General features: G+C 38.7%; 1 protein-coding gene across 1 annotated transcript in view; it reads left to right on the top strand.

The window, feature by feature from the left end:
* nphp4 (nephronophthisis 4) overlaps positions 1-24936 on the top strand; it is a 293994-nt gene that overhangs the window by 158122 nt on the left and 110936 nt on the right. The window contains exons 9-11 of the mRNA XM_036133980.1: positions 13381-13599; positions 14130-14262; positions 20985-21037. Of these exons, the coding sequence (XP_035989873.1) occupies positions 13381-13599; positions 14130-14262; positions 20985-21037 (405 nt within the window). The remainder of the gene's footprint in view (positions 1-13380; positions 13600-14129; positions 14263-20984; positions 21038-24936) is intronic.

Below are 24936 nucleotides of genomic sequence, written 5' to 3'. Positions count from 1 at the left end.
TTATGAAAAAAGTTTCCTCCCTCCTTGTTTGTGCCTTAGGCCTACGTTTTTAATTCTCTTCTTCCAAGCGTATGAAAACACTTGTCTGAAAACAAGTGTCTGCTTGCTTTCTGACTGAAACCTAATGGCTTGTTTTGAATATAGCCTTTAACACTCGAATCAGCGGTTTAATCACACTTTGGGGAAATAGCCTATTGATCATTCTGACTGGTCTGACATAATGGCCAGCCTTACAACAAACTTTTAATTCAAAAGACAAAATCTCTGATTAATTCAAATGTTCCTGGTCCATAACACATGAAGTGCAAAAAAAGTAATACTTTACTTCCTCTGAAATATAATGTAATTGATTTTATGTCTCTTTGTTGTCATCAGCCAGCATGGCATTGATTAAGACTCAGTGTGTTACTGTGGTTCTCAGAATAAGTCAATTTTACTGACCTTCTTTTTTTTTCTTTTACATTTTTGTCCTCAATGAAAATCTTCAACCTATGCATACATCAGCTAACCACCTCCCACTGTGCTCGGATTTTACCACAAAGCCATTAAAAGCCTTGTACCTGCATGTAGACATGACATTGATTTCTGCTGTATTATAATCAAGGGCTTTGCTGCTCCAGTTTTATCGTTCATGGTTCTGAACTCTGAGGACTGTCTGGGTTTACAGATTAGAAGATACATAATAGGAATTTTTCATCCGTTTCTGAATAGGGTTGTTATAACCATGGCTTTATAAAACTCCTTTTAAGAGTCTGTGACATTTCCTCTGTCATGTTGTTTTTCAGCCCAAGCTGTCAACGTTTCATGCTGATCCATCCGTAGATCCCGCTCTCTCAAAGCACTTTAAAAGACCAACACACTGAGGTCATGACAGGGATTCATGCAGTTTTCACTTTCACAGGGAGCTGTTAGTGCCTTCCATTTTACTGCAATGTTACAGATTTAAGGAACTGATTAAGAAAAATATCCACCATTAATAAGTTATTACCTGTAATTACATGAGATTTGTCCGCATGTCTGCCCCGTTGTCCTCACCGTGTCTCGGATCCGTGTCTTGTGCTTCTTGTGGGGTGTCAACGGGGGGGGGGGGGGGGGAGGTGGGGGTGGCCTCCAGGCTTGCTGTTGTTGCATCTTCCTTTGCTTTCTGCAGCTCTCTCAAACTTTGCCCACAGACAACTGCGTTTTTGTACATACGGATAAGTACACACTAATTCGGACATTTTGACAGACTGCGATTCTTTTTGTCTTTCAAATTACGTTATTGGGGAAAAACGCTGCTTTTCAAAAAGCCATTTCAAAGTGGATATTTTCAAAAAACTATGAAATGGAGCTATATGACATGGGAGGTTTTGTATGGACCACGCGTCATTGCATGCGTCCTGCAGTGGGGTCTTTCATACTGACTCTGATGACCAACAGTTCCTAGTAATTCACAGAATATCTATCACCAGGAGGGCTCAGTTATTTGGCTTTAATCAGGGATGCAATCTGTCAGGACTTCTCATAGTTTACCAACCCGAACAGGGACGAGAACCGAAATACATGGAGGTGGGATTCAAATAACATCCATACTTTAATGACCATAGTTGAGGGTCAGTACATAGATGGGCCATTAAATAGAGAGCTATGCTGTCTGGGTTAGCTCTTTTTTTCACCATAACAGACCGGAGCAATGCCTGCATTTCTGCAGACGCCTTTTTCTGGTCGAGGACCATGGTGCCAGACTAATAGGATAGTAATATAGAATCAGATTATATAACATATATGAGATTTAAGCATTTTATGAAAATTTTACAAATTTTCATAGTGGCTCATGACTTTGTAATTTATCCAAAAATTGTAATTCCTAAAAGGACTATTGAGAGAAAAAAACCTGATTGGTTTGTTTATGCGTATTAAGTGGGTGTATAAAATGACAAAATGGCAATGTGAGTATATGAAATGGTATTACAAATTGGCACACAGTCAAACCGTTTAGGATTGTTTTTGTTGTTTTCCCATGCTCAAATTTTTTATTGTGGCCAGTCCACTGTTCCTTAAAGCCGATGTAGTCTGCTGTGCCTACAGATTCAGTAGAGTAAATTATACAACTGGACGGAAGTCTCATATCTTTTGGAGAGTAATTGTGACCTGACATTGCAGTGCAGCCATATCCACCATACTGTTTGCCAAAGCTGTAGTGAGAGGATGCAGATACACATTTTACCTGTAGTTTTTCTTCTAGTTCAGGGGTGCGACTCCAGTCCTCCAATGCCAACATCTTGTAACTTTTGGAAGCACCCCTACTCTGACACACCTGAGTCAAAAGGTTTAATTTCCTCCATGGCATGTCAGCAAGTTTTAGAAAGGCCTGGTCATTAACCAGTCATTTGACTCAGGTGTGATGGAGCAGGGATTTATCCAAAAGCTGATGGTCAGTGGCACTCAAGGAACAAAGTTGCACACATCTGGAAAATCTGTTTTGCACTATTGGATATAAATATGTTGCTTCGGTTGGTATTTACTCCAGCTTTTTCTTGTCTTTCCTTCCTAACTTGTCCTCATTTTGATCACTTTTGAACAAAAAGTCCTTCATAGTTTCTGGTGACTGGAAGACTGAAAGTGTGTGATAAGAACTGAGTGTGGGGCAGATAAAAGGCTGTGAGTGTCCCAGCAGAAAAGGCCCCTTGATTGGTCTTTTGTCTCTCTTTTTCTCTCATAGCTCAGCCGAGCGTCTCCGCTCCTGAATTGCTCCTGCAATACATTTCAATGAATAATATAAGAAATTAGTTGGATGTCATGTGGTGAACACTTATTTTGCTCTTTCAGTCATGTTCTATAGGAATACATGCATTTCAGAGATTGTGTGTGTGTGTATATGTATGTGTGTGTGTGTGTTGGGAGGAGAAGGATAACATTCAATAAATTGCCTCACAATTTTTACCGGCTACTTTCTGGGCCATAAAAAGATCCTTGGCTCGTTGCATAATTTTATCATAACTTTGAAACTAGACTAGTTTGATTTAATGTTTCACATAAAACATTTTAGTAATTTGGCCTCATGAGATGGAAAAACAGCGATGGCTCAGGAGGGATTACACATCTATCTGTTTAATGGCTGCCATATATTTCTGGAGTTCCAGTTTAGAGAAAAAGCTGTTAATATCTGAGCTTCTTGGGGCTAAAATTATAGTTTGAAAACGGCTCCATATCCAGAGAGATGGGGGTATTGATCAGCTTCTGGGGCCACTTCAAACATTAGTCCGCCATTAGATGTGTATAATATGATTAATGAAGCAAGTAGGTCCTCTTGTATTTGGTTCAAACATAGCTACTGACCGTATATGACTAATAAAGCTGCTTGTATCAGAGCCACCAATCAAATACACAACACCACCTCTGTAATCTAAGATGGGTACGTTCAAATAGAACTGAGGGAATGACAACCACAGACATACGAAGTGTTAAAGGGTTTATATAAGGTGTTTGTTTACATAATAATAGAAAAGCGAATATTCAGATCTCTTTAACCTTTAGATTTTGAGTGCTCCGTCCCTGCTGGAGTGCAGTATTTCTTGCACTGTTGAAAATGTCAGCGCCATTAACCTATCCGAGCACTCGACTTTGGGTTTTGTTAATTGGTCAGTGGGATTACTTTGCATAATGCAAAATAAATTGACATTTTGAATCTGCCCTCAGCAGAGATTGCACTCGTTAGTCTTTGCAACAACGAACACAATGATTGTCGCTTTTGTTTAGCTCATAAAGACCTCTTGTGGCTAAATTAATTATAACTGTTGTTGTGTAAAACAAAGCTGGATATATGTTTTTAAAAGGCAACAAAAAGAAGAAAACTAACCCTTCAGATGACTGGCAGTGCTGTGAAAAAAGTATTTTCTCCCTGCACATTTGTTTTTTGCATTTGTGTATTATGCCATCAAACAAATTTTAATGTCAGACAAAGATCCATCCATCCATCCATTTTCCGAACCGCTTTATCCCTCATGGGGTCGCGGGGGGTGCTGGTGCCTATCTCCAGCGTTCATTGGGCGAGAGGCGGGGTACACCCTGGACAGGTCGCCAGTCTGTCGCAGGGCAGTCAGACAAAGATAATCAAACTAAATACTAAAATCACTCCAAGGATTTTATTTATGAAAGGAAAAAAGCCACCCACACCAACATGTTCCTATCTCAAAAAGTAAATTCTTCATAAATTGAATTTGATTTTTTATGAAACACAATTTTGGCTTGATTTCACTCGATTTCACCTTATTACTGAATTTAAGGACAAATGAGAAGCAGTCGTTAGCATCCATAGATCAGGAAAAGGTTATAAAGCCAGTTAATGTCAGTGTTCATGAGTCAACAATAAGACTTAGGCGTACCTAAATTTCTTTCAGCTGCACATTCACAATAATAATAATAATAATAATAATAATAATAATACATTTTATTTCAAGCGCCCTTCAAAACACTCAAGGTCACTGTACATGTAAAAACAATAAATGGTAAAAGCAATGTCGTCATAATTAAAAGACACAACACAAACTACACACAGGAAAGTAATATAAAATCATAATGAAAGGCAATCTTGAACATGTGGGTTTTGAGTTTTGATTTGAACAATGTACATTTGAGTGAAATTGTGTTGCAAGACTTAAAGGAAAGACAGAAAACAAAAGAGAAACATTATAAATGTATTTGCAATACACAAGAATTAAAAGTATAACATAGAAAATTTCTGTGGCATGACCTTAAACACACTGTTCATGCTCCTCCAGCATTACTAAATTATAACAATTCTGCAAAGGATGATGGATCAAAATTTCTCCACAACAACATAAAAGATTAGCTGCAAGTTCTCACAAAGTGTTGACATTCTAGGTTTAGGTTTTAGTATTTACTGTGGTTCTTTGTCTCATTTAATTTTTTTAATGATCTGAAATATTTAAGTGCGACTAAATAAAATAAAGGAGACAAATGCATTTTATGTAATTTCATTACTGCAGTAGTGTCCTTTTTGCACATGAATATGAGACAACACACAGAATGTAGGAGGACACTCTACAAAGTCTGACTCTTCCGAGCCTGAAATTTCAAGCTTTTCATTGCTCTATGATTCATTTGCTGAGTAAGTATCCCTGTAAATCCGGTGATCCTGACTGGCTCATCAGCTTGGTTTACGTAGGAATATGAAGAACCAAACTAACAAAAGAAAAGCTGGAGTGAAAATCAAGATATTTATCTTCAACATTATGTTGGATTAACAACTGTAAATACTTTCTTTTGTCTTGAACCTAAATGCAGTGTATACATTTGCTGGAGTTATCTGTGCAGAAGTTTTTTTCACTGCCTTCAACATATATTATCGTAATCCGGATTTGGTTAAAGGTTATCGGTAGCAAAGGTTTTCCCCTTCTGAGGTAATTAAATAGCAATGTCTTTTAAGAATCGTAGACAGTAAAAAAAGAAAAAGAAAATTCCTGTTAGAGAGAGAGAAAGACAACCTGCAGTTGAAACAAAGGACATTCTGTTCCCTTTGCTAATATCAACCAAGCTTTAGTTTGATCTATCCTGTGCCTTTTTTCCTAATTAAGCATAATGCCAGTATAATTAGTAGTGATAGTTTTTAAGATGGTTTTATTTTTCCATAAAATAGCCTATTTGATGGTTAACTAGGCATGACAATCCTATTCTTGCTCAAACTAACAAGCAGACGGATGGACTCGAGTGAAATGGCTCGAAATCGAGTCCTAATTTTAATGACTTTAGACTCGACTTGATGAAATCCTAAAAAACTTTAGACTTTACATGGACTTTCACACCAATAATTCATGACTTGACTTTAACTTCTACCCTTTGACTTAAAAAGACTTTAACACCAAATAGAAAGTGTGTATAGGAAAATCAGTGATGGTGCAATAATGGAAAAGTGTGAGGTGCACGATTCTAACACTGCTGCCCGCCTCCCCAACTATATTTACTTCACTTGATGCTACAACAAGCACACTGCATCTACCGTACAGCAATGATTCTGAAGGTTGTACGGAGGTCCTGACGTCCAGCAGGGAAATAGGAGACACGTTGGAGGGAGCATGTTGTGATCCAAAGTATAGGCCTGCTATTCATGATTACTCTGCACCATTATGTTCTGGCACCCTCGATAACATTTTGAAGTCCTCTTGCTGGTTGTTCAGGTAAACAAAAACACCTTGTAAAATTATTTCAAGGTCTCAAAAATATTATTACTCCGATTAAATCTAATATTTGTTGGCATGACTTGTTTAAGACTTGAAATAAAACATTTTGAACTTCGACTTAAGATTTGCATGCCTTGACTTTGGGACTTGGGTGAAAAAACTTGAGGACTTGTAACACAATGAATTGAGCCCATCTCTACTAACAAGCCATCATAGACAATATCTTTCCATGAAGTATTTTGCCACTGGATAGTGCATGATAACCATAAATGTCCAGCTGTAAAGGATTTCCCCTTGGCCCCGTTTTCTAATAAAAACAGGAAGTCTACTAGGCAATATAGTGGCAAATCAGAATATCTCAATAGCAAATGATCTGCAAAGCCACAATTAAATATTGTGCTGTCACAGTTTGACTCACCACCCCTGAGAGTGGGAAGGATGGTAACGGCAGTGAAAAAAGTCTCAAAATCTCACTAGGTGGAGAACTGCAACAAAGCATGACATTTTGAGGTCACCAAGTCTTCATAATCATTAGATGCTACCTAATCTCATGGTAGCAGTTTAGGAGGACTCAAGCGCAGAGCGTGGAATAGGCAAAAAGAAGTCCAACGATAAAGAAAACTTCAGGGAGTAAATTCAGGAACCTAGGGGCCACAGAGGAATCAGAGTGCCAGGAGGCAAAAGCCCACATAGAAAGCAGAGAAACCCGGGAGATGACATTTGTTGTGAATCATTGTTATATAAGGAAACTGTATTGGGTTGTATCATTGACTTATTGAAATGCCAGCGGATTCTGAATGTAAACAGTACATTCAAAGTCTGCAATGTTTGCAAGAACAAACCTCTATGTTGCTTCTTCAGCTAGCTCGTGCTAAGATCTCGTCAAAGCTTAGTAGTGTTTTATTTCACCACAACTGTACAGATTAAAGTGAAATTGAATCATTGGAAGGTATAAAACCTCAACATTAGCAGAGGGAGACTCCGTATGTGTTGATTAAACAATCGTGAAAGACTTCTCTTGAAATGGCATCTTCAAAAACGTCTGTTGCTATGTTGGGTGCAGCTCTAGGAATTCTCCCAAAGCCTCACCGGCATTTGAAAGCACTAAGTAATAGCGAGCACATGTGAAGATATGCTGATGATATTTACAAGATAAAACAGCTCTTCCTTCGTTTGCACCACTGAGCTGGAGTGATTTGATTGAGTTTTATTTCGAAGCAGAACCTAACATAAAATCAAGCACACAAAAAGCAGCTGTATCTGTAAACCTATCTAAAAGCAGATGCAAGCCCTTCTAGATATAGATCAGCCAATTCATATTAGCACATTACTTTTTACAGGCGTTACATTGCTTGTCCCTTGGCTAAAATGAGTGACAGGTCTTCTTCACAAAGCTTTTAGCCCTTACTGTTGTATTTTTCGAATCTGCTGGTGAACAATTAAGAAATTGTAACCAAACAATAACAAACATTTTGTAATTTCCCTTCAGGACTGCTAATCTGTTGTGTGGGTGGATTTAAAAATAGTCTTTACTTGTGTGCAACACTGTAGAGTGCTACATTTAATTCTGCCTATTCATTAGTTCATTTAAAATAGACTGGAGGCCCAGTAACGTTTTTTTCTTTTACTACTTTGCTATTAATTATTTTTTTAAATTCTGTCTAAGCCTGTAGACAGGTAATGCGATCATTGCATTCTAAACTAAGCTAATGAGTCAGGAATGTGGTTTATCATGGAAAACAATGGGAAAAGAACAGACCTGGCTTCGTGTTAACAGCTGATGAGCGTTCACTCTTCAGTAAGCCTCTTCTCAAACATCTGTGTTTAGCAAGGTAGTCTTCCCTACAGTTGCAGCTTGTGGTGTCATACACAGCTCCAGCTCTCCTGTTGCGCCCTGCCAGTGAAAAACTGTTTATCAGATATGACTGATAAAACTCTGGCTCAGTGTGGGGATGTAGAGCTGTGGGGAAATGGATTAAATCAATCAGTAAAAAGGCCGTGTTGTTGTTGTTTTCATTTGGACTTCTTCACATGAAGCTCACTGGAAATCAACCATTTGATGACATTTTTCTGGCATTGATTTTTACAGTCCTAACTTGGCATGAGTTTGCATTTGATTCTCATAGTTTCATAACCAAAAGGGCCAAAATATTTATAAATACTGTATAGTGAATGAGTGAGCAAAATCTTTATTTTGATTATATAAGCAAAAAATGTTACAAGAAAGAAGAAAAACAAGCATAAAATTAAAATCAAATTTATGTGAAAAACAACCATGTCTGTCAAGATTCTCAACTCACATACATCTATTCCCAAACTGAAAATAGATATATAAATCTTATAAAGTTTGTACATATGTTAATTGAAACTTCAGACAGTCAAACCAGAAACAAGATCCTTAGTAAGTTGGTACAAACTTTTGTAATTTGAGTACTTACCAGAACCACGTATGAGAGTAATTTCACATACAATATTCTTAGTAGAAAAATGTAATATTAACTTATATGATTGGTCAATCATCAGTGAAAGTAAACCCCTGCAAGACACATAGAAAATACTTGTGGTGTCACAAATGTAAGACATACATGAACTACAACCAAATTTGATGATAAAATTACAAAGAAATGCATGAATATACAAAAGACTGGTGACAGTTGACTGCTGAGTTATTGCCAACTTTAGTATTTTTGCCAAATATTTTAGAAGCTTTCTAAGTATTTAATAAAAGACAATTCATTCCAATCCATCCATCCATCCATTTTCCAAACCGCTTAATCCCTCATGGGGTCGCGGGGGTTGCTGGTGCCTATCTCCAGCGTTCACTGGGCGAGAGGCGGGGTACACCCTGGACAGGTCGCCAGTCTGTCGCAGGGCAACACAAGAGAGACAAACAGGACAAACAACCATTCACACCTAAGGACAATTTAGAGAGACCAATTAACCTTACAGTCATGTTTTTGGACTGTGGGAGGAAGCCGGAGTACCCGGAGAGAACCCACACATGCACAGGGAGAACATGCAAACTCCATGCAGAAAGAACCCAGGACCTTCTTGCTGCAAGGCAACAGTGCTACCCACTGCGCCACTGTGCAGCCTCCATTCTAATTGGAGAAATAAATTTAATTTGTCACATGATCAAAATATTACATAAAATGCACATTAATTTTTTTTAGAGTAAAACATATACGTCTGATGTAATGTGCAGTACGAGACATAAACTGAAGATGATTGAATGCTTACATTTTTTTTATTATGTTTTTTATATTTCTCTTCCAAATTGGTTTACGCTTTGAAAAACGGAGGCGGGCAGTAAATGCTTGGTAAAGTTTCCCCCTATTCAACTCATTATGATTCAATAAATTTGAATAATATTGAAAAGTTAATTTATTTCAGTAATTCACTTCACTAAGGGAAAACCATTATATAGATTAAGACAGACTGATGATGTTTTAAAGCCTTTATTTAATTTAATGATTCCATCTCCCGCTAATAGAAACACAGCTTTTAAGATCAGAATTGACCTGCTTACAGGTTGTTGTTTCTTCAAAAAGGTACTTTTAAAACAAACAAGTCTCTTACATTTTCTAATTTATTGACTATTCAGAATCAGAGTCAGAATCAGATATACTTTAATAATCCCAGAGGGAAATTACAGTTTCAGTACAGCCGCTATCACAAACATTTCAGGGGGAGACGATTTACTGAGACCATGCTACCAAGGACACCGCCTTACATGGTGCCCATTGGGCACTGCCGTTGACTCTGTGGAAAGATAGGGGCCACAATAGGAAGGGAGAGGGAAAAACACATATTTCACACTTAATCCTAATAACAGGACACGTTTGAGATATCAAAAAACCTCTGGCACGAGAAGCACAAATATGACGAGACACATAAGCAGAAAGGTTAACATTGGAGACTAGTCGTGTGTAAATTCATATGTTGTTGTGGGCATGAGTTATGTTTGCCTGTTTGGGTGAAAATGTCTATGTTTCCATGAAAGCTCTCCAGAGGCCATTGTCCTTGATGTTTTCAGCCGGCCAACAGTTCAGAAAGCATCCGCAGATGTCAGCGGGGGAGGAGGGAGTAGGGGAGAGTTCTGAGCTCACTCGCCATAACAACCAAGGAGTGTTATTGATAGTGGAGGCATAATTCAAATACTTTATTTGTTATGAGGACAAGCTGCCCTGACTTTCCCGTCAGCTTTAAGTCATTGCTGGCTCCAAATGGCGAAATCCAATATTCCAAATTAGTTGGGCTTTTCCCTGTTTCACTTCCAGATTTTATCCCATCACTCCCTTGATTTCAACCACCGAAGCCAGTATGCGTTCCAGCACAGCCAGCTTTTCGGTTCTGCTCCTCCAACTTCCGGGTCTCTTCGTTCATCGCCTTAGTGATCGCGTCATATGCATCCAGTAGCCTGATCAAGGCCAAACGGCTACTGACATCCGCTGTATTTGCCGATACATCAAAAATTCACCAAATCCAATAGGTAGAAATCCAAGTATCATGAATCCAAACATGTATACGTCTCCACGTCCCGGACTGTCGCAAAGTCGAAAGACACACCATTTTCCATCCAAGAATATAGGGTGTATCCCACGAAAAGAGTCAAATCGGGGAAGGATGGGTCCACCTTATGCTGTCTACTCGTTAAAAAAATTTGATCAAATAGCATTGAGAGACCAGCTTACCAGATCCATGGTTTTCAGAGTTCGGGTGATATGAAGAAAGTGCTCAGAAAGACAAGACATAGCAGTGGAAGCAGGAGAAGGGGGAGGGAGGTTGAAGAGCTGGAGAGGAGAGAAAAACGCGACTGACCTCGAACAGAGACAGCACAGAAGACTGTTACTGTGTATAATAGGTCTACATGACTTACAAGATATTTACACTGTTTAAAAATATTTACACTGATAGTTTGTCATCCATATCATAGTTATTCAAGTCTTCCTCCATGCTGTTCAAAATGACCTTTCCACTGACTACTATGCAGACAACTTTTATTGTGCATAAACATGATCTAATTGCTTTTATTTTAATGAAACTAAACATTCTGCTGTTTCGAAAATAACATTGATTTATACGGTAACAAAATATTTTTGATACATAAACCAAACTAAACTTGTGAGCCTGCACTCTGCTGCTTTACAGAATTCTACTCGTAGCCTGCTAAATGTAGCTTTTAAAACTGTGTTACCCGAATGAAAGTGGTCAAAGCCACTTCTTAAGCTTCCACATGATGAGACCTCTCCGTGTTTTTGCAGTCTTTCCAAACATTAGAATTTGTGTTTCTGATAGGAAAGCGAAAAATGTTGAATCAGAATCCGCTTTATTCACCCAGTCTGTGCATACAAACAAAAAATATGACACCAGTTCCACTTTGCTCTGACTGAAGAAACTTTAAATATAAATAAATAAAAAGGGAAAATAAAAAATTAACATTGCACCTTAGCTGACTGGTTTTACAGACCAGTCAGCTAAGGTGCTGTTATGTATGTACATAGAGAAAAGGAGTGAGAGAACACACCACTATGGGATGTCGGTGCTGATGGTTCTGTCCGGGAGAAGATGCTCCCCAGTCTCACCTGCTGCCGGTTCTCTCACTCCTTCTCTCTCTCTCTCTCTCTCTCTCTCTCTCTCTCTCTCTCTCTATATATATATATATATATATATATATATATATATATATATATTTGCATAAAAGGTGGGATTGTAATAAAGTAGGTGAAAAGCCAAGAGAGGGTGGGGGGTGAATACTTTTGCAAGGTCCTTTGCACCACCATACTCGTGACCTGCCCACACCTAATTGTTAAACAGTTTCAAATTCACATTTTGTCGTTGGTTTAAAGGAGTACAATCTCTTCTATTGTTGTTTTACTAATTTAGTTTTTCATTTCAAGTTGAACAATCATTATTATGTCTGAGTCCAAGTTATAGAACTTGATAAATCATTTACTCTTGCTCTTTTTTTCATGGTCACAAAGTAGATATTGTTGCAAGTGCTTCTAAATTATTACTCTCAGTTCTTTTTATTTCATAATATGGTTAAAGGTTCTGTGTGACATTTAGATTAAATATAGCATTCATGAGAGTAATGATCGTCTGTATTGGATTTTTGTTTGATGCATAAAGGTTTTGATTAGGGGAATTGTACTCCCTCAGTTATACTTTGCTTTCTCTTGAAATAACAAGGACTTGCAAGTTGTACAGAATGTGTAATGTATACTGTCCCACGTTTGATTGATTGTAATAGTTAAGGCTCAGTTTGTTAATCGATTCGGCTAAATCCCATGTTCCTGCTGTAGATGATTTAGAGCACAAGGCATTTGCTCGGTTCTTTAGATGTCTAAAACAGAAAGCAGGTTTATACACAGTGAAGCAGCTTTAAACCATGTGTAAAATAATGTACGGTAACACTCCCTTATGTTCGAAAAGTTATATTTTAAAGCCTTTTAGTGATCGAAACTGAGCTACAGATTTTTGGGAAAACATGTTGTTGCTACAATATTGTTAAATATTGAGGTGGCAGTTATAAGATAAAATAAGATTAACATACATTTTACTCTGTACTCGGTCTTTTCCATCCCAACAAAGTCCCCACAATGTCTGATCTTGGTCATTTAGAACTGTTAGAGCTGTGAGCATAATGGATAGCAAAGGTCCATCGTGGTGACCAAATACATTATTAGAAAGGGGACCTTCAGTGTGCATTACAACTGATGATTATATAGCCTTCAAAACATTGCATTACAGCAGTCCTTTGCAATATTGCAATGTTCCACACACTGATTTTATGATGACAATTGGGATTCAATGTATTGTGCTGCTCTACTTCAAAATGCTGAGTTTTTTTTTTTTACATAGTGTTCCATTTTGTACTTTATCGCTATATTAACCAATTTCGTTTTTGTACATTTCACAGTTTATTTATAGTCGCACGTTCTGAAATCCCACTGCTTTTAAAACCGTTGCTGACACCATGATTATGTAAAGTATGGGCATCTTTTTCCCCGTCTTAAAACCCAAATTATAGTCTTTCCCTTGTAACCTAATGAAAGGTTTTTTTTCTGTAAGACGTCTTACTCCTACACGCTTATAGAAACACTCAAAAATAGATTACAGGTAGAATTCTAATGAGTTTTGTGGTAGGTATCCATGAGTTTCCTCAGTGTTTTTATTTTTCCCTCCACTCTTCTCATAGCTGTCTGCCACCGCCTCACCCAGAGCTGCCTTCTTGCAGTGCCTTCGTTGGGCGGTTTGGTGCCCCTTCCAGGAGCTAGCTGACTGGAAAGGCAAAGAAGTACAGCTTCCTCTGCAAGGAGGGGCAAAACCGAACCCTCTTGGAGTGATGGTCTACACCACAGAGACCTCTGTCCAAAGTCAAAGCCCTGCAGCAGTCTCGGCTCCCAGAACAGCTCAGGTAACAAAAGCTCAGAGGTAATGTCTTTGGAGTAAGATGTATGCATGGGTAAGAACGTACTGAAAGGTGTTTAGACAAATTGCTTTTCTTGCACGACTCCAAGAAGGTGCTCTCTTTAGGAAGAAAAAAAATCATTATTTTTGTTGTGACCTGTCTGGATTTTAAATAGTAACTGGTACAGAGTAGAGTACACCTTATAGATTTGCTCCAAATGTTCTAATAATGGTAGAACTCACATGGAAAAGTAATTTTCTATAAGTTGCTCCTTTTCAGAACCAGTGCCAAACATAGAAAGATGGTTAAGGTAATCAGATTTTCCACACCTTTGCTGTCAATTGTCACACAGTTGTAGTTGTTACTGCTTTACTTTTTGCCCCTTTCTCATTCCCTCTTCTGTCTGCTGTTGTTTCACTTATACTTCTGACCCTTTCCTCCAGAATCTCTGCTGCTCCTTTTAGCCAGGGTCAAAGGGTTCCTCTAACGCTTCTTTTTATGGAGCACTAACATGTCTTAAACTTCCCCCCCTCAAGGAAGGGTCGGAGGCGAAGGATGTGATGAGATTTTGGCTGTTGTCCAGTGTGGAAAAGAAGCCATCCAGCCCAAGGGCATCTCTGAGGACTAAGCAGGAGGATGTGGCACGTCAGAGAGCGTCACCTTCTAAAAGTAAATATCACAATTTAATTCATAAGGACCTTTTAAGGTCACGTTATTTGTTTTGTAAGGATTAGGATAAATGACATCAGAAATCCTTATTTAAAAGGGTGACAGTCATCTCTTTTCCTCTCAGAGCCTAAACCTATTTCTCCCTTTCACAAAGGATTTACTCAGGCTGGGCTGTGGACTTCTGGTAACTGCTTGGTCACACAGCTAGTACTGCTGGTCAAGAATCAACTAAATAGCCTTAGTGGCATCAACCACTCTCTGCATGACAACTCAGTTTCATTATTTGCATCTTGGGGGGGATTAAATGTAGAGATGCACCAATAACAATTCTGGGTCCTATTTCTAGATTTGACCTGCTGATACTGATTTTATCTCTTCAACAATTATAACATAACATAACAACAGCATCACACAATTTTTTCTTGCCCTCCTTCTCAGCGGTCATTATTCAGGGATGGCATTACTAATATTTTAAAACAAGACAAAATGCTAAGAAAGTTGCCATTTTAAACTGTCTGTTGTATCCGTTTATCACTGACTGGCACAGGTAGCATGACTAAAACAGCAGTTTCTGTCTGTGTTCCCATGAGCACGCAGAGCCGTACCTCAACTTTGAGATTTCCTAAAGGCTGCCAACATTTCCGGATTCAGTGTTTAAGTCCTTTCTGCTGCTTCCTTATTCAGTGGTCTCTTCAGCAAGTCTTTACATCTGGGCCCTTCCTGACCCAACCTGAATTCTAACCTGGATCCCCCCCGGATCAAAGATGCAGACTTAGTCTGCTACACCACAGAGGGACTTTTTGTATTTTTGTGACGGACAAAGGTTGAAAGCTCAAAATATAAAGCAGGTTTCTTGTATTGTGTTCAGCCACTCTGTTAGCTACCCAAAGCTGTTTCTCTCAACAGCACACATGTCTTGAAATGTCAAAGCACAGTTTGCCTTTAAATGCATTCTGAAACCCCTTCCGACACTGATAATGACTAATATTAAGTCTTCTCCCCACAGTAACAACTGCCATACTGAAGAGTGTGGTTGTTAAGGCTGTCTTTTAGTCCTTAGTATGATGATTTCACTGATGGCAAGATTAGCTTTTCGCGTTTACGACCAGACAGGGTTTAGTAGGAAACTACTAAAAAACTGTCCAATTCCTGTCACCATATGATATGTTGGCAAATCTCTGGTTTAAAAATGAACTGGGAGTAGAAGACACAAACTTTCTGTCTTTGTTAGAGCATTTTTAAGTTGAACGAGCCCCATTTTGTATTTTTTTTTTACATAGTGGCTGCTGTAGTTTAGTTTAGCCCATTGTTTTAGTTTAGTTTAGTTTAGTTTACTGGGTTATTCCAAGCCATTACAAAATAAATACTGTACAATATTATCTTCATATGATGTACTACAAAATGCAGAAGAGAAAAATCACAACTTGGAAAAGAGATGAAGAGAAACTTATTTACCTTCATATATGGCTGCTCTAAAATAGCTACATTTGAACTAAAGTATGAAAGCTTGTGACCTTCTAATATTATAAATCTGCCACAAAGAACAAAGATTGTGTTGTTTTTCAGAAGCTTTTGTCTGTATCTTATGACCTTCTTAGAATATGACTGAATTGTTTTGTCATATAATTAGAGGATTCACCTACTATATAGTAAACTTCATGTTAAATAGGCACTTAGTTCATGTGAGCAACTCTGGGTTGAAAAGGTAAAAAAAAAATACTTTCAGCCTTCTTTCATGTTTTCTTTTTTTTTTTACTGTTTATCGTGCTGTACTAGTGGGCATTTGTCCTTAATCAGCTATATTGAGTCAACTAATGTAGAGCTGCAGCTAATCACTTCAATCCATTTGGTAATTGTTTTGCCAGACAGAGGGCCTTCCAAAAGTATTTATAACCCCCGAACCTTTCCACATTTGAAGATATACCCTGCTTTGTATTTTATTAGGTGGAAAAAACATGTTTTCTAAAGTTTTCGTGAAGAAAAGTATGAGTTGCCTCATCAGTAAATGTTGCCCATCTCTGTGTAATTTATGCAACCTAGTTTATCACACAAAAAAAGATTTTACTTTAGGGATTTTACTCTTCGTATCCTATATATATGTTTGTGATGTTTCTTTTATCTTAATGATAGAATAAAAGCATTTGTCAGTATTTATGTACAGCCACTAGCCCTGTTATGCTTTTAAAGTTAGTTTGCTGGTAGACAAACGAGTCCTTCCCTGGTTTGTGTTCCTCTCTCAGAAGCAGCAAGGTCACTGTTGGGGCATTGCTTGAGATCACTAATCTGCCACTGAGTCCCTCATCTTATGGTTGGGCTGCAGCTCCACTTCCTTGGACCAGCTGGACGTGTTCTGGAGGCTTTCTTCTTTGCAAATCCGCTGCTACAAGCTGGGATGGCCGGTCCAACCAGAGCCGGTGGCAGATGGAGAAGCGGTCCATGTGACACGGCAGCAAGCTCGACGTGCATCAGAGTAGAACATGACTGCTGTCACCAGCTGCAGTCCTAGACTGTTGACATAAAGTGCATCCATGTGTTGAGGGATCCACCGCCGTGACAGCGGAACCTACTGACCACTTATCCATTCCAGCACATCATATAATATATTGATGTGTGCAATATTTTATTTAGACATCACATTACATCTATTTATTTATTTACAGATTTTAGGTTTAAACGGGCAGTTCTGGGGGCGAGAGGCACTTTTACCTTTTATATGACATAGTGGAAAAGCTACAGTGTGCATTTCTTAGCATCACAAGAGGTGGTTTTCAGTAAATGTTGCTGACGTTCTCTTGCAGAGCTTCATTATTCTGCCCCGATGAATTAAGCACAGCGGTTCCACGATACCCTTGCTAAATTAAGTTCGGAACCCCAAGCTTTAAACAAGCCTCCCGCTAAAACCAAGTTCTGATAGAATACTCCGGTGCTGCTCATAGCCGTGGATAAATGATGTGCCGCTGTCTGCGAGTCTTATCGAAGCCCATGCTGCTGCTTATTTGTTGTGAGTCTGACGGTGAATTGATTTAAAGTGTTGCAACGCAGCCACTCAATCCCAGCGAAGGCATGAGGAACTCGAGTGAACCCGGGTTGCGTAATTGATTATTTCCCTCCTAATGAGACTGTTTACTTATCTTAGGAGAGAAGAATAGCGCTGATCAGGGCCTACGTCACAAGAGTGCACAGAAGGCTTTTGGCTGCATCTATTGATGACATCTTAATCAGTGCTCAAGTGCTTTTACAAAGTTACAGGAGGAGGCTGCAGACTTGTTTTTCAGGGGAGAGTGATATCATGAATATCTCTTTTTGGATTCCAACATCTGATTGATGTAGCTGAGCTCTGATGGATTTATTCATGCCTTTCTTTACTATATCTTCATCTTTACACGCTGCTACAATATGACAGCCCTCTGGGGATTAATGAGGTAGTCTTACAATCAATTCGGACTTAAAAACATTTTGACTTTCTGTTTTTTTGTTTGCTTTTTGCTAACATTGTGACCCTATGTCTTTTAAGGAATTGTGCTTTTTAGACTGACAGTGATGAATACATTATAGTTGTTTTTACATGTATGTACGTGGAAAGATTTCACTGCCCATCCCGAACAACCATCAAAGAAATATTCAGCAAACTTCAGAATGGATCTTGAGCTTATTCATGATGGGGATTGGCATTACTTCCAAAAGGAGTGTTGGAACGTCCCCCTCAAGTCCACGCATTTCCATTAATCTATAATTCAGCTCCTTATTCGTGCGTTGTTTGTGGGCATAACAGGCTTCACTCTGGTCTCCTGATAACAGGACGAGAGGTTAAAAATGCTTAGAGGATGCCTCTGTTTTCATATAGATTCTCTCTGATAGTTTTAATAACTTATGGGCTCCACCTACACGGCCCTGGAAAAGTAATTATCCTCCTTTACTATTTTCACATTCGTCTACAACCGTCTTTGTGTTTAATTTAGATTTTATGTGATAGACCAACACAAAGTAAAGCATTGTTGCGAAGTGGAAGGAACGTGGTTGGGTTTTTTTTTTTTTTTTTTACAAAAATAAATCTGAAAAATGTGACCAGCATTTGTATTGAGTACGCGTCCCCAAATATAGACACAGAAATATATGTCCTTTCTATATAAAATAGCTCCTGGTAGATGCCAGAGAGCTTCTGTGAACATCACAATATTCTTTGGTCTTTGAGATGGTCTTTGTTCACTAGTGGTTTTTTTTAACAAACCTCAGATGCTTTGACACGTTAGATATGTTCATACTTAGACTTATTCACATTTAGATATGTTCACTAGGTGTGAGATGTGTGTTTAGGGTTGTTGTCCAGCTGGAAGTCTTTTAAAGACCCGTGACTGTCTTCACAAAGATTCTCAGAGTCGTCTCAGAGAGCTCCTGTCTTAGCCTAAAAGTTCCCACCTAAGAGTCTTAGCTTAAGGGCGATTCAGATCCCTGCTAAGAGCGACTCTGGTCAACTCTGGGAGGAAAATAGGGGGAGTATTGAAAAGGAAATTGGTTCCTGGATCATGGCACATATACAAGGACTTTGAAGTGTATTGTCGCAGATCAATTAATCTTTTTCTCTGTGTCTTTTGGCGCTATTATGTACCAGCCTGAAATGTGAGAAACACTGTAGCAATAAAAAGCAAGGAGATGGCATCACGCAAGCAAACTTCTAGAGGACATTTTAGGATACTGATATTATAAAATACAGAAGATACTTTCTCTTTTATATCCATTTTTGCAAATTCCTTCACTTTTTATTCATGAATATCCAACATTTTACCTATTATTTATTTATCCTCAATAAAATTACGTTAGGTAGAGCCGCTTTAACCCCTCTGGCCGGTGAAACAAATTAATTTCCCCCTATGGGGATGATAAAGTTTGTCTACATATTAATAATTGCATAATTGTTAATAAGTTTATGTGCTCATTTCCTCCACTGTTTAGGTGGTGGATGAAGCCAAACAGCTCTCTGTGTTTACACCATCTTCCTTATTTAAGACACTCTTAGGCTCACTAAAAGTCCTCCTCACTATTCCTAACCGTTTGTCACTTGAGGAGCTCTCTTAAGGCCTAAGACACTTTGTGAATAACTTTTATCTTACCAAGGTAAATTTCTAAGAAGAATGTTAGAAAAGAAGACTTTTCCTAAAAGTCTGATTCTTTGCTATGACTCAGTAATCATATTCCTGTCAACAAATCTCCTTGCCTGAGCTGTGGGTCCCTGCAACCCCTCCAGAAGTCGTAAAGGTTTAAAGTGTCTCAATGTTTCACTGCCGACCTCATTGATTCTCTAAAATATTTCTGTCTTTGCCTGGCTAGTCAGATGAGGTGGATGGCGTGTACAGGGAGATTTTGGGTTTAGGTCAAAACATTCCCTCCACATATAAGTCACAAATGTCCTGTTTACAGATATTTCCACCTGAGCCGTGAGTCTCTGCAGCTCCCTAAGAGCTCCCATGGACCTTTTGACAGCTTTTCTAATGAATGCTCTTCCTGCACCGGCTGTCTTGGTGGGTTTTTAGTTCTGCCAGACTTTGTCCATTGTATCATTTCCTTCTAACTCACAACCATGCACATCCCTGTGCCTGCCACATGAAATCCCATTGAACGCATGAAAATGTGTGAAATTGTGAAGAATGTGTGAAAATCTGTGATTGTAACATGGAAAAAAGGTGGAAAAGTTCAGGGGCTTTAAATACTTCTGTGAAGGCACGATATTTAAATGCATTCCTTGTATGTCCCCCTGTGTTGTGCTCGCATAGAACCCACCTCTCGCAAAACAAACAATTGTCCAACTCTGGCTGAAGAGCTGTTTGCTCAGCTGTCAAGGCGGCCACTCATTGATCCCAAACAAACGGCCAATTGCACATCAGTCCTGCTAACGAGGTGAATCAAATTCTCTGCGGGCTCTAAAAGTATAACAGTGAGAAAACAGCAAGCCCTAAAAAGAAAATGGTTGCCGGGGGGCGATGCCAGAGCGAATTTGTGAGAGAAAGCCAGCCAGGCCCATAACATGTCCACTCTGTATGCATGCAGTCTGAACAGATGGGAGCTACAGCAAGACACCGCGGGCAACTGAAACAGTTTCCAAAAGGCCAGTCAAGCCCAGCATAAAGAGTGAGGCAGAGTTGGAGAAGAGGACAAAGAGATGCTGGAACGCCTTTCATTTCAGCATTGCCATGGCTACCAACCAAAAAATCTCAAGGAAGCATTGTTACTCTTTAAACTCAGTGAGCTGTCTAAATCTAACGCTGGCTCTTGATCTGTGTGAAATTGGATAGATTTGTCATGTTTGTAAATAGTTGAGGGATTCCAGTGTTCTGTGGAGTTATTTACTTTGCCCGGGTTATTCAGTACATAATGTTACGGTTTATTCTTATACCCCAGGATGCCAGATTGCTCCAAATCCAGTGAGTAGAGAAGCAATTTATATTAGATGACATTTTACAGTTAACCTCTATTCCCTCTCACAAGCTCATATTCCATTAAATGCCTAACCAGACTATTAAATAAACCGCTGCCATATACAGAGAGCACGCAGAAGGAATCACAGTGTCATCATTTAAGCTTGTTAAACCCTGAACTGGAGAAGTTAGTATGTTGCCAAATGACATGTAAATATAAATTCAAGATAAAATGCACACATTTTCTAGGTTTATGGTAAGTAAACTTGATAGATTTATTTTTTCCCCTTGTGTTTCTTATGTTTTTTTCAGGTCAAAAACACATCCCTCCTAACTCTCCTCCGGAATCACCTCAAGGCCCCGGGGTAAGACACCTTCTCGTTCATTGTATTTTAGAGGTTACATGTGACGGGGTCTTATCATTTACAGCATCCATCTGAAGTTCTTACTTTTTGCTCTTAAAAAACGTAAATATACCGTTCCTTGAAAATGCATTCAGACTCCTTAAACTTTTCACCTCGTGTCACATTACAACCACTAAGTTGTCTGTATTTCACTGGGATTGATATGATAGAGGTACTCAGAATGACACATCATTTTACATTTTCACAAATAAAGATCTGTGTTGTGCACTTGTGTTAAAGCCTGCTTAGTCTGGTGCCCATAAAAAAACATCCAGTGCAACCAAGTGTCTTCACAAGGCAACTGGTTAGTAAGTAGAGTCCACGTGTGTGATTCAATCTAAGTATGAATACTGTGAAGGTCTCAGAGGTTTGTTGGTGAACATTAGAGAACAAACATCATCGCGAAGACCAAGGAACACAGCATACATTTCAAAAAGTTTCACAACAGGGATAGGGTTATAAAATAATATCCTAAGCTCTGGGCATCCCACCGAGGGAGCGAAAAAGGAGAAGTATGGTACAACTTCAAACCTACCAACATGGCTGTCCGTAGCTTTCCAAGCACAGCATAATTCAGAGAAGCAAACAAGAGACCCAAAGTGGAACATTCGAACAATCTAAACCTGCCTTTTGATTCTGAATCCCTGTGCTCCGAAGGAGCTGCAGAGATCCACAGCTCAGGTGGGAAAATCTGTTAACAGGACATTAGTTGTTCACTTCACAGATATGGTCCTTATGGAAAAGAAGTCATAAGAAGTTTGGAGTTTTCCTCAAGCAACATCGAGGAAGAACTATTTGGAAGAACATACTCTTTGTAGCCTATATGCCAAGTCTAACATTACACATTACTTGTAATTTAAACAACACGTCCACTGTGTACCGTCATGTTCGCAGCAAGTGTGGAAATGCTTTTCTGCATCAGAGACAGTGAAGCCGGTCAGAGGTGATGGGAGGATAGGTTGACCTAAAAATTTAACCCTGAAAGAAAACTTTTCAGAGGAAAGGGGGGACTAGGTTTCACCTTCTAGCAGGACATCAGTCCTAGACACGCAGCCAGAGCAACTGGTGGAATGATTTATGTGTTAACAACATGTCTGACTCAAAACCCAGAACTAAATGAAAATCTATGTCCTAACATAAAAATTGATGTTCACAGACACTCTCCATCCTGAATGATTCAGATTGAGCGATTTTTATAAAGAAAAATGCACGCAATCTTTCATCTCTAGATATGCAAAGCTCGTAGAGACATTCCTCAAAAGAGAAAACGTTGACTATACAAAGTATTGAATCCGAGGCTCTGAAGACAAATACACATTTTGCAGACATTTTTTGGTAACGAATGCTGATAGCCATATATCATTTTCATTCACTTCACAATTATGCTGTACTTTGTGCTTTATAATTTCAATAAATTCCAGTAGAATACATTGAAGTTTGCGGTTGTAATGTGACAAATTGTGAAAAGGTTCAAGGTGTGTAAACATTTTTGCTTGACCCTGTAGGTCTTGTAGATATTTTTAGCTGAAGAAGATCCCCTGATGTCTGATTTATGGAGGTGCCATTAAAAGATGATCTGTTTGCTTTATTGCTCACCGTTTGGGGCGTCACGGTACACGTCTTGGTTCTGAAAATGTCCAGTACAGCCCTGTTGGTTCGGTGCGCCCGTGTACCCAACAAATACTGTTGTTTGGTGCCTGGAGACATGCAGAATGTTTACAGGTGGAACTGAGTGCACAATGCAACGTTCTATAGGGCAACTTTAAAAAGTTTCTCCAAAACAAACAGGACATTCAGCAATGACTGAGGTCTGTAATGACAACATGAAGGTTTTTCATCCAGCCACAGTGAAGAAAGAAAGGTGGACTGAACCCAAACTTTATGTCAGCGTGTGAATTTTTCACCAGCAATAAGGCATTTAACTAGCTCTGCATTTAACTGAATTACTCACCTGAACAGCTTCCAGCTGAATGTAGACGTCACAGTTACTGGAGAGAAATCCGATGACGTCCAAAAAGCTACCTGTAGCATCCAGTCCGCCCGGCATTGTATGAAATGCAAGTTAGAGGAATCTCCATTGATCAGAGGGGTTTACCCAACATGCACTGATGGTACACTAGGTACCATCACTCAGGCGGAAAGCCTGAGTTCCTTTAAATCAAGATTAAAAACACATTTGTTTAGGATTGCCTCCGACTGTTCTAGTTAAACTGTTTTACTGAAACATCATTAGTTCAACTTTGTAGTCCAACTGTTTTTAATGTTTGCTTTTAGTTTCTATTTTTCCATGTTCTATTTTGTTTCTACATTTTATTCCTACTTGCTTCTGTTTTTCTTTCCTGTATTTTAATCATGTAAAGCACTTTGCATTGTCTTTGTGCTGAAATGTGCAATACAAAAAAATTTGCCTTGCCTTGCCTTAGGTTGTCATAAAAACAACTCCAAAGTGATAAAAAAAACATAGTTTATTCTAAAATATGGGCACAGTCTTATTTAAAAATGTCTAAACATTCACCTTTATACAATGATTATAGTGTTATATAATAGGCATTGGCTATGCCTGCTTATAAGACTTTATTCATGGACAAATTCCTACCAAGTCAGTTATATGCTATCCACTTTTTTCATTTTAGAACATAAGACAAATTAATTTCATAAAGTAAAAAAAAAAAAAAATTACTTCAGAGCTGAGTAGGAGAAAAATCAAATCTTTTTATTTTTCTCAATTTTCTCAATTTTCATTTGGCTTTCCCTCAAAGCAAACACAAACCAAACTGTGAGTTTAAAACCCAAAAGCGTACCAAACTGGGATTTTTGTGTACCGTTACACTCTTAAATAAGGAGCTGTTGTCCTTCCTTAATGTGTAATAAGCATTTGAGAAACAGTTGGACACCTAACAAAGTCTGAAATAACCACAGACCCACTGGGAAAAGAGTCATAGGAGATGACTATATAAGTATATACTTGTAATGATACATGTTTGGCTTAGATGATGTTTGTTTCCTTTGTACCTTGAGACAAATCTATATTTCCCACAAGCTAAAAATGGAAGATCATTGAACAGGAGAACACATGTCCATTCTTTCTTTGTCCAGCTGATGTGAACTTGTGTCTTAGATTTGGAGGCGTAGCTGCTCAGAGTTGATATATTGGTGCTTCTTTGTGTATTGCAAGTTCAGGGTGCAGCTCTGGAGGCAGCAACAGACAAACAGTCTGACCTTCAGTCACGTGTGCTCAAGGTACTCCTGAGCCTATGTGGCTTTATTGATCATAGCAGCATGACCGTTTCTCATGATGATGCCACGCAAGGCTTGAAGGTCACCCACAATATACACAGGCTCTTGCATTGGCCTTTATCAACTAGTATTTCCGCAGACCTCTTGTTGTCCTTTCCCAATAATCTTTGTTTCATATATACCGTATATCAGCTCTGCAAACACCCACTCATTCTAGTAAGTTTAAGGGTTCATTAGAAGGTAGCTAAATCAAACTGATTAAGGAAAATTGACAATTTCCTTTTCCAGGAATTTCTCTTTGAGATTCTGTTTTTCTTTACATTTTTTTTAACCAGAATGTAAAATATGCTACATAGTTAAAGAAGATGCTGGTATTTAAGATTTGGCCTAATCACACAGTTTCTTTCTTGTTGACCTTTACTGTTTATGTTTTTTAAATGCATTTGTTTTATTTGACAAATATGAGACTTATACCATATGTGAAATCTCTCTAACGTATTACTCAGCATTTACAGATGTTTTTATAATAAAAGTCAGCGACAGCCTGCCTCAAATCAGCCAGACCTAAAATCTGCTGATCCTAGGCCCCTCGTTCATGGGGTTGGTATTAATTTTATTTCTGC

Source organism: Fundulus heteroclitus, chromosome 1 (assembly GCF_011125445.2).
Source record: "Fundulus heteroclitus isolate FHET01 chromosome 1, MU-UCD_Fhet_4.1, whole genome shotgun sequence".
Lineage (NCBI taxonomy): Eukaryota > Metazoa > Chordata > Actinopteri > Cyprinodontiformes > Fundulidae > Fundulus > Fundulus heteroclitus.
The sequence above is the reverse complement of the archived record's forward strand: the minus strand, read 5'-3'. Positions and strand labels throughout refer to the sequence as shown.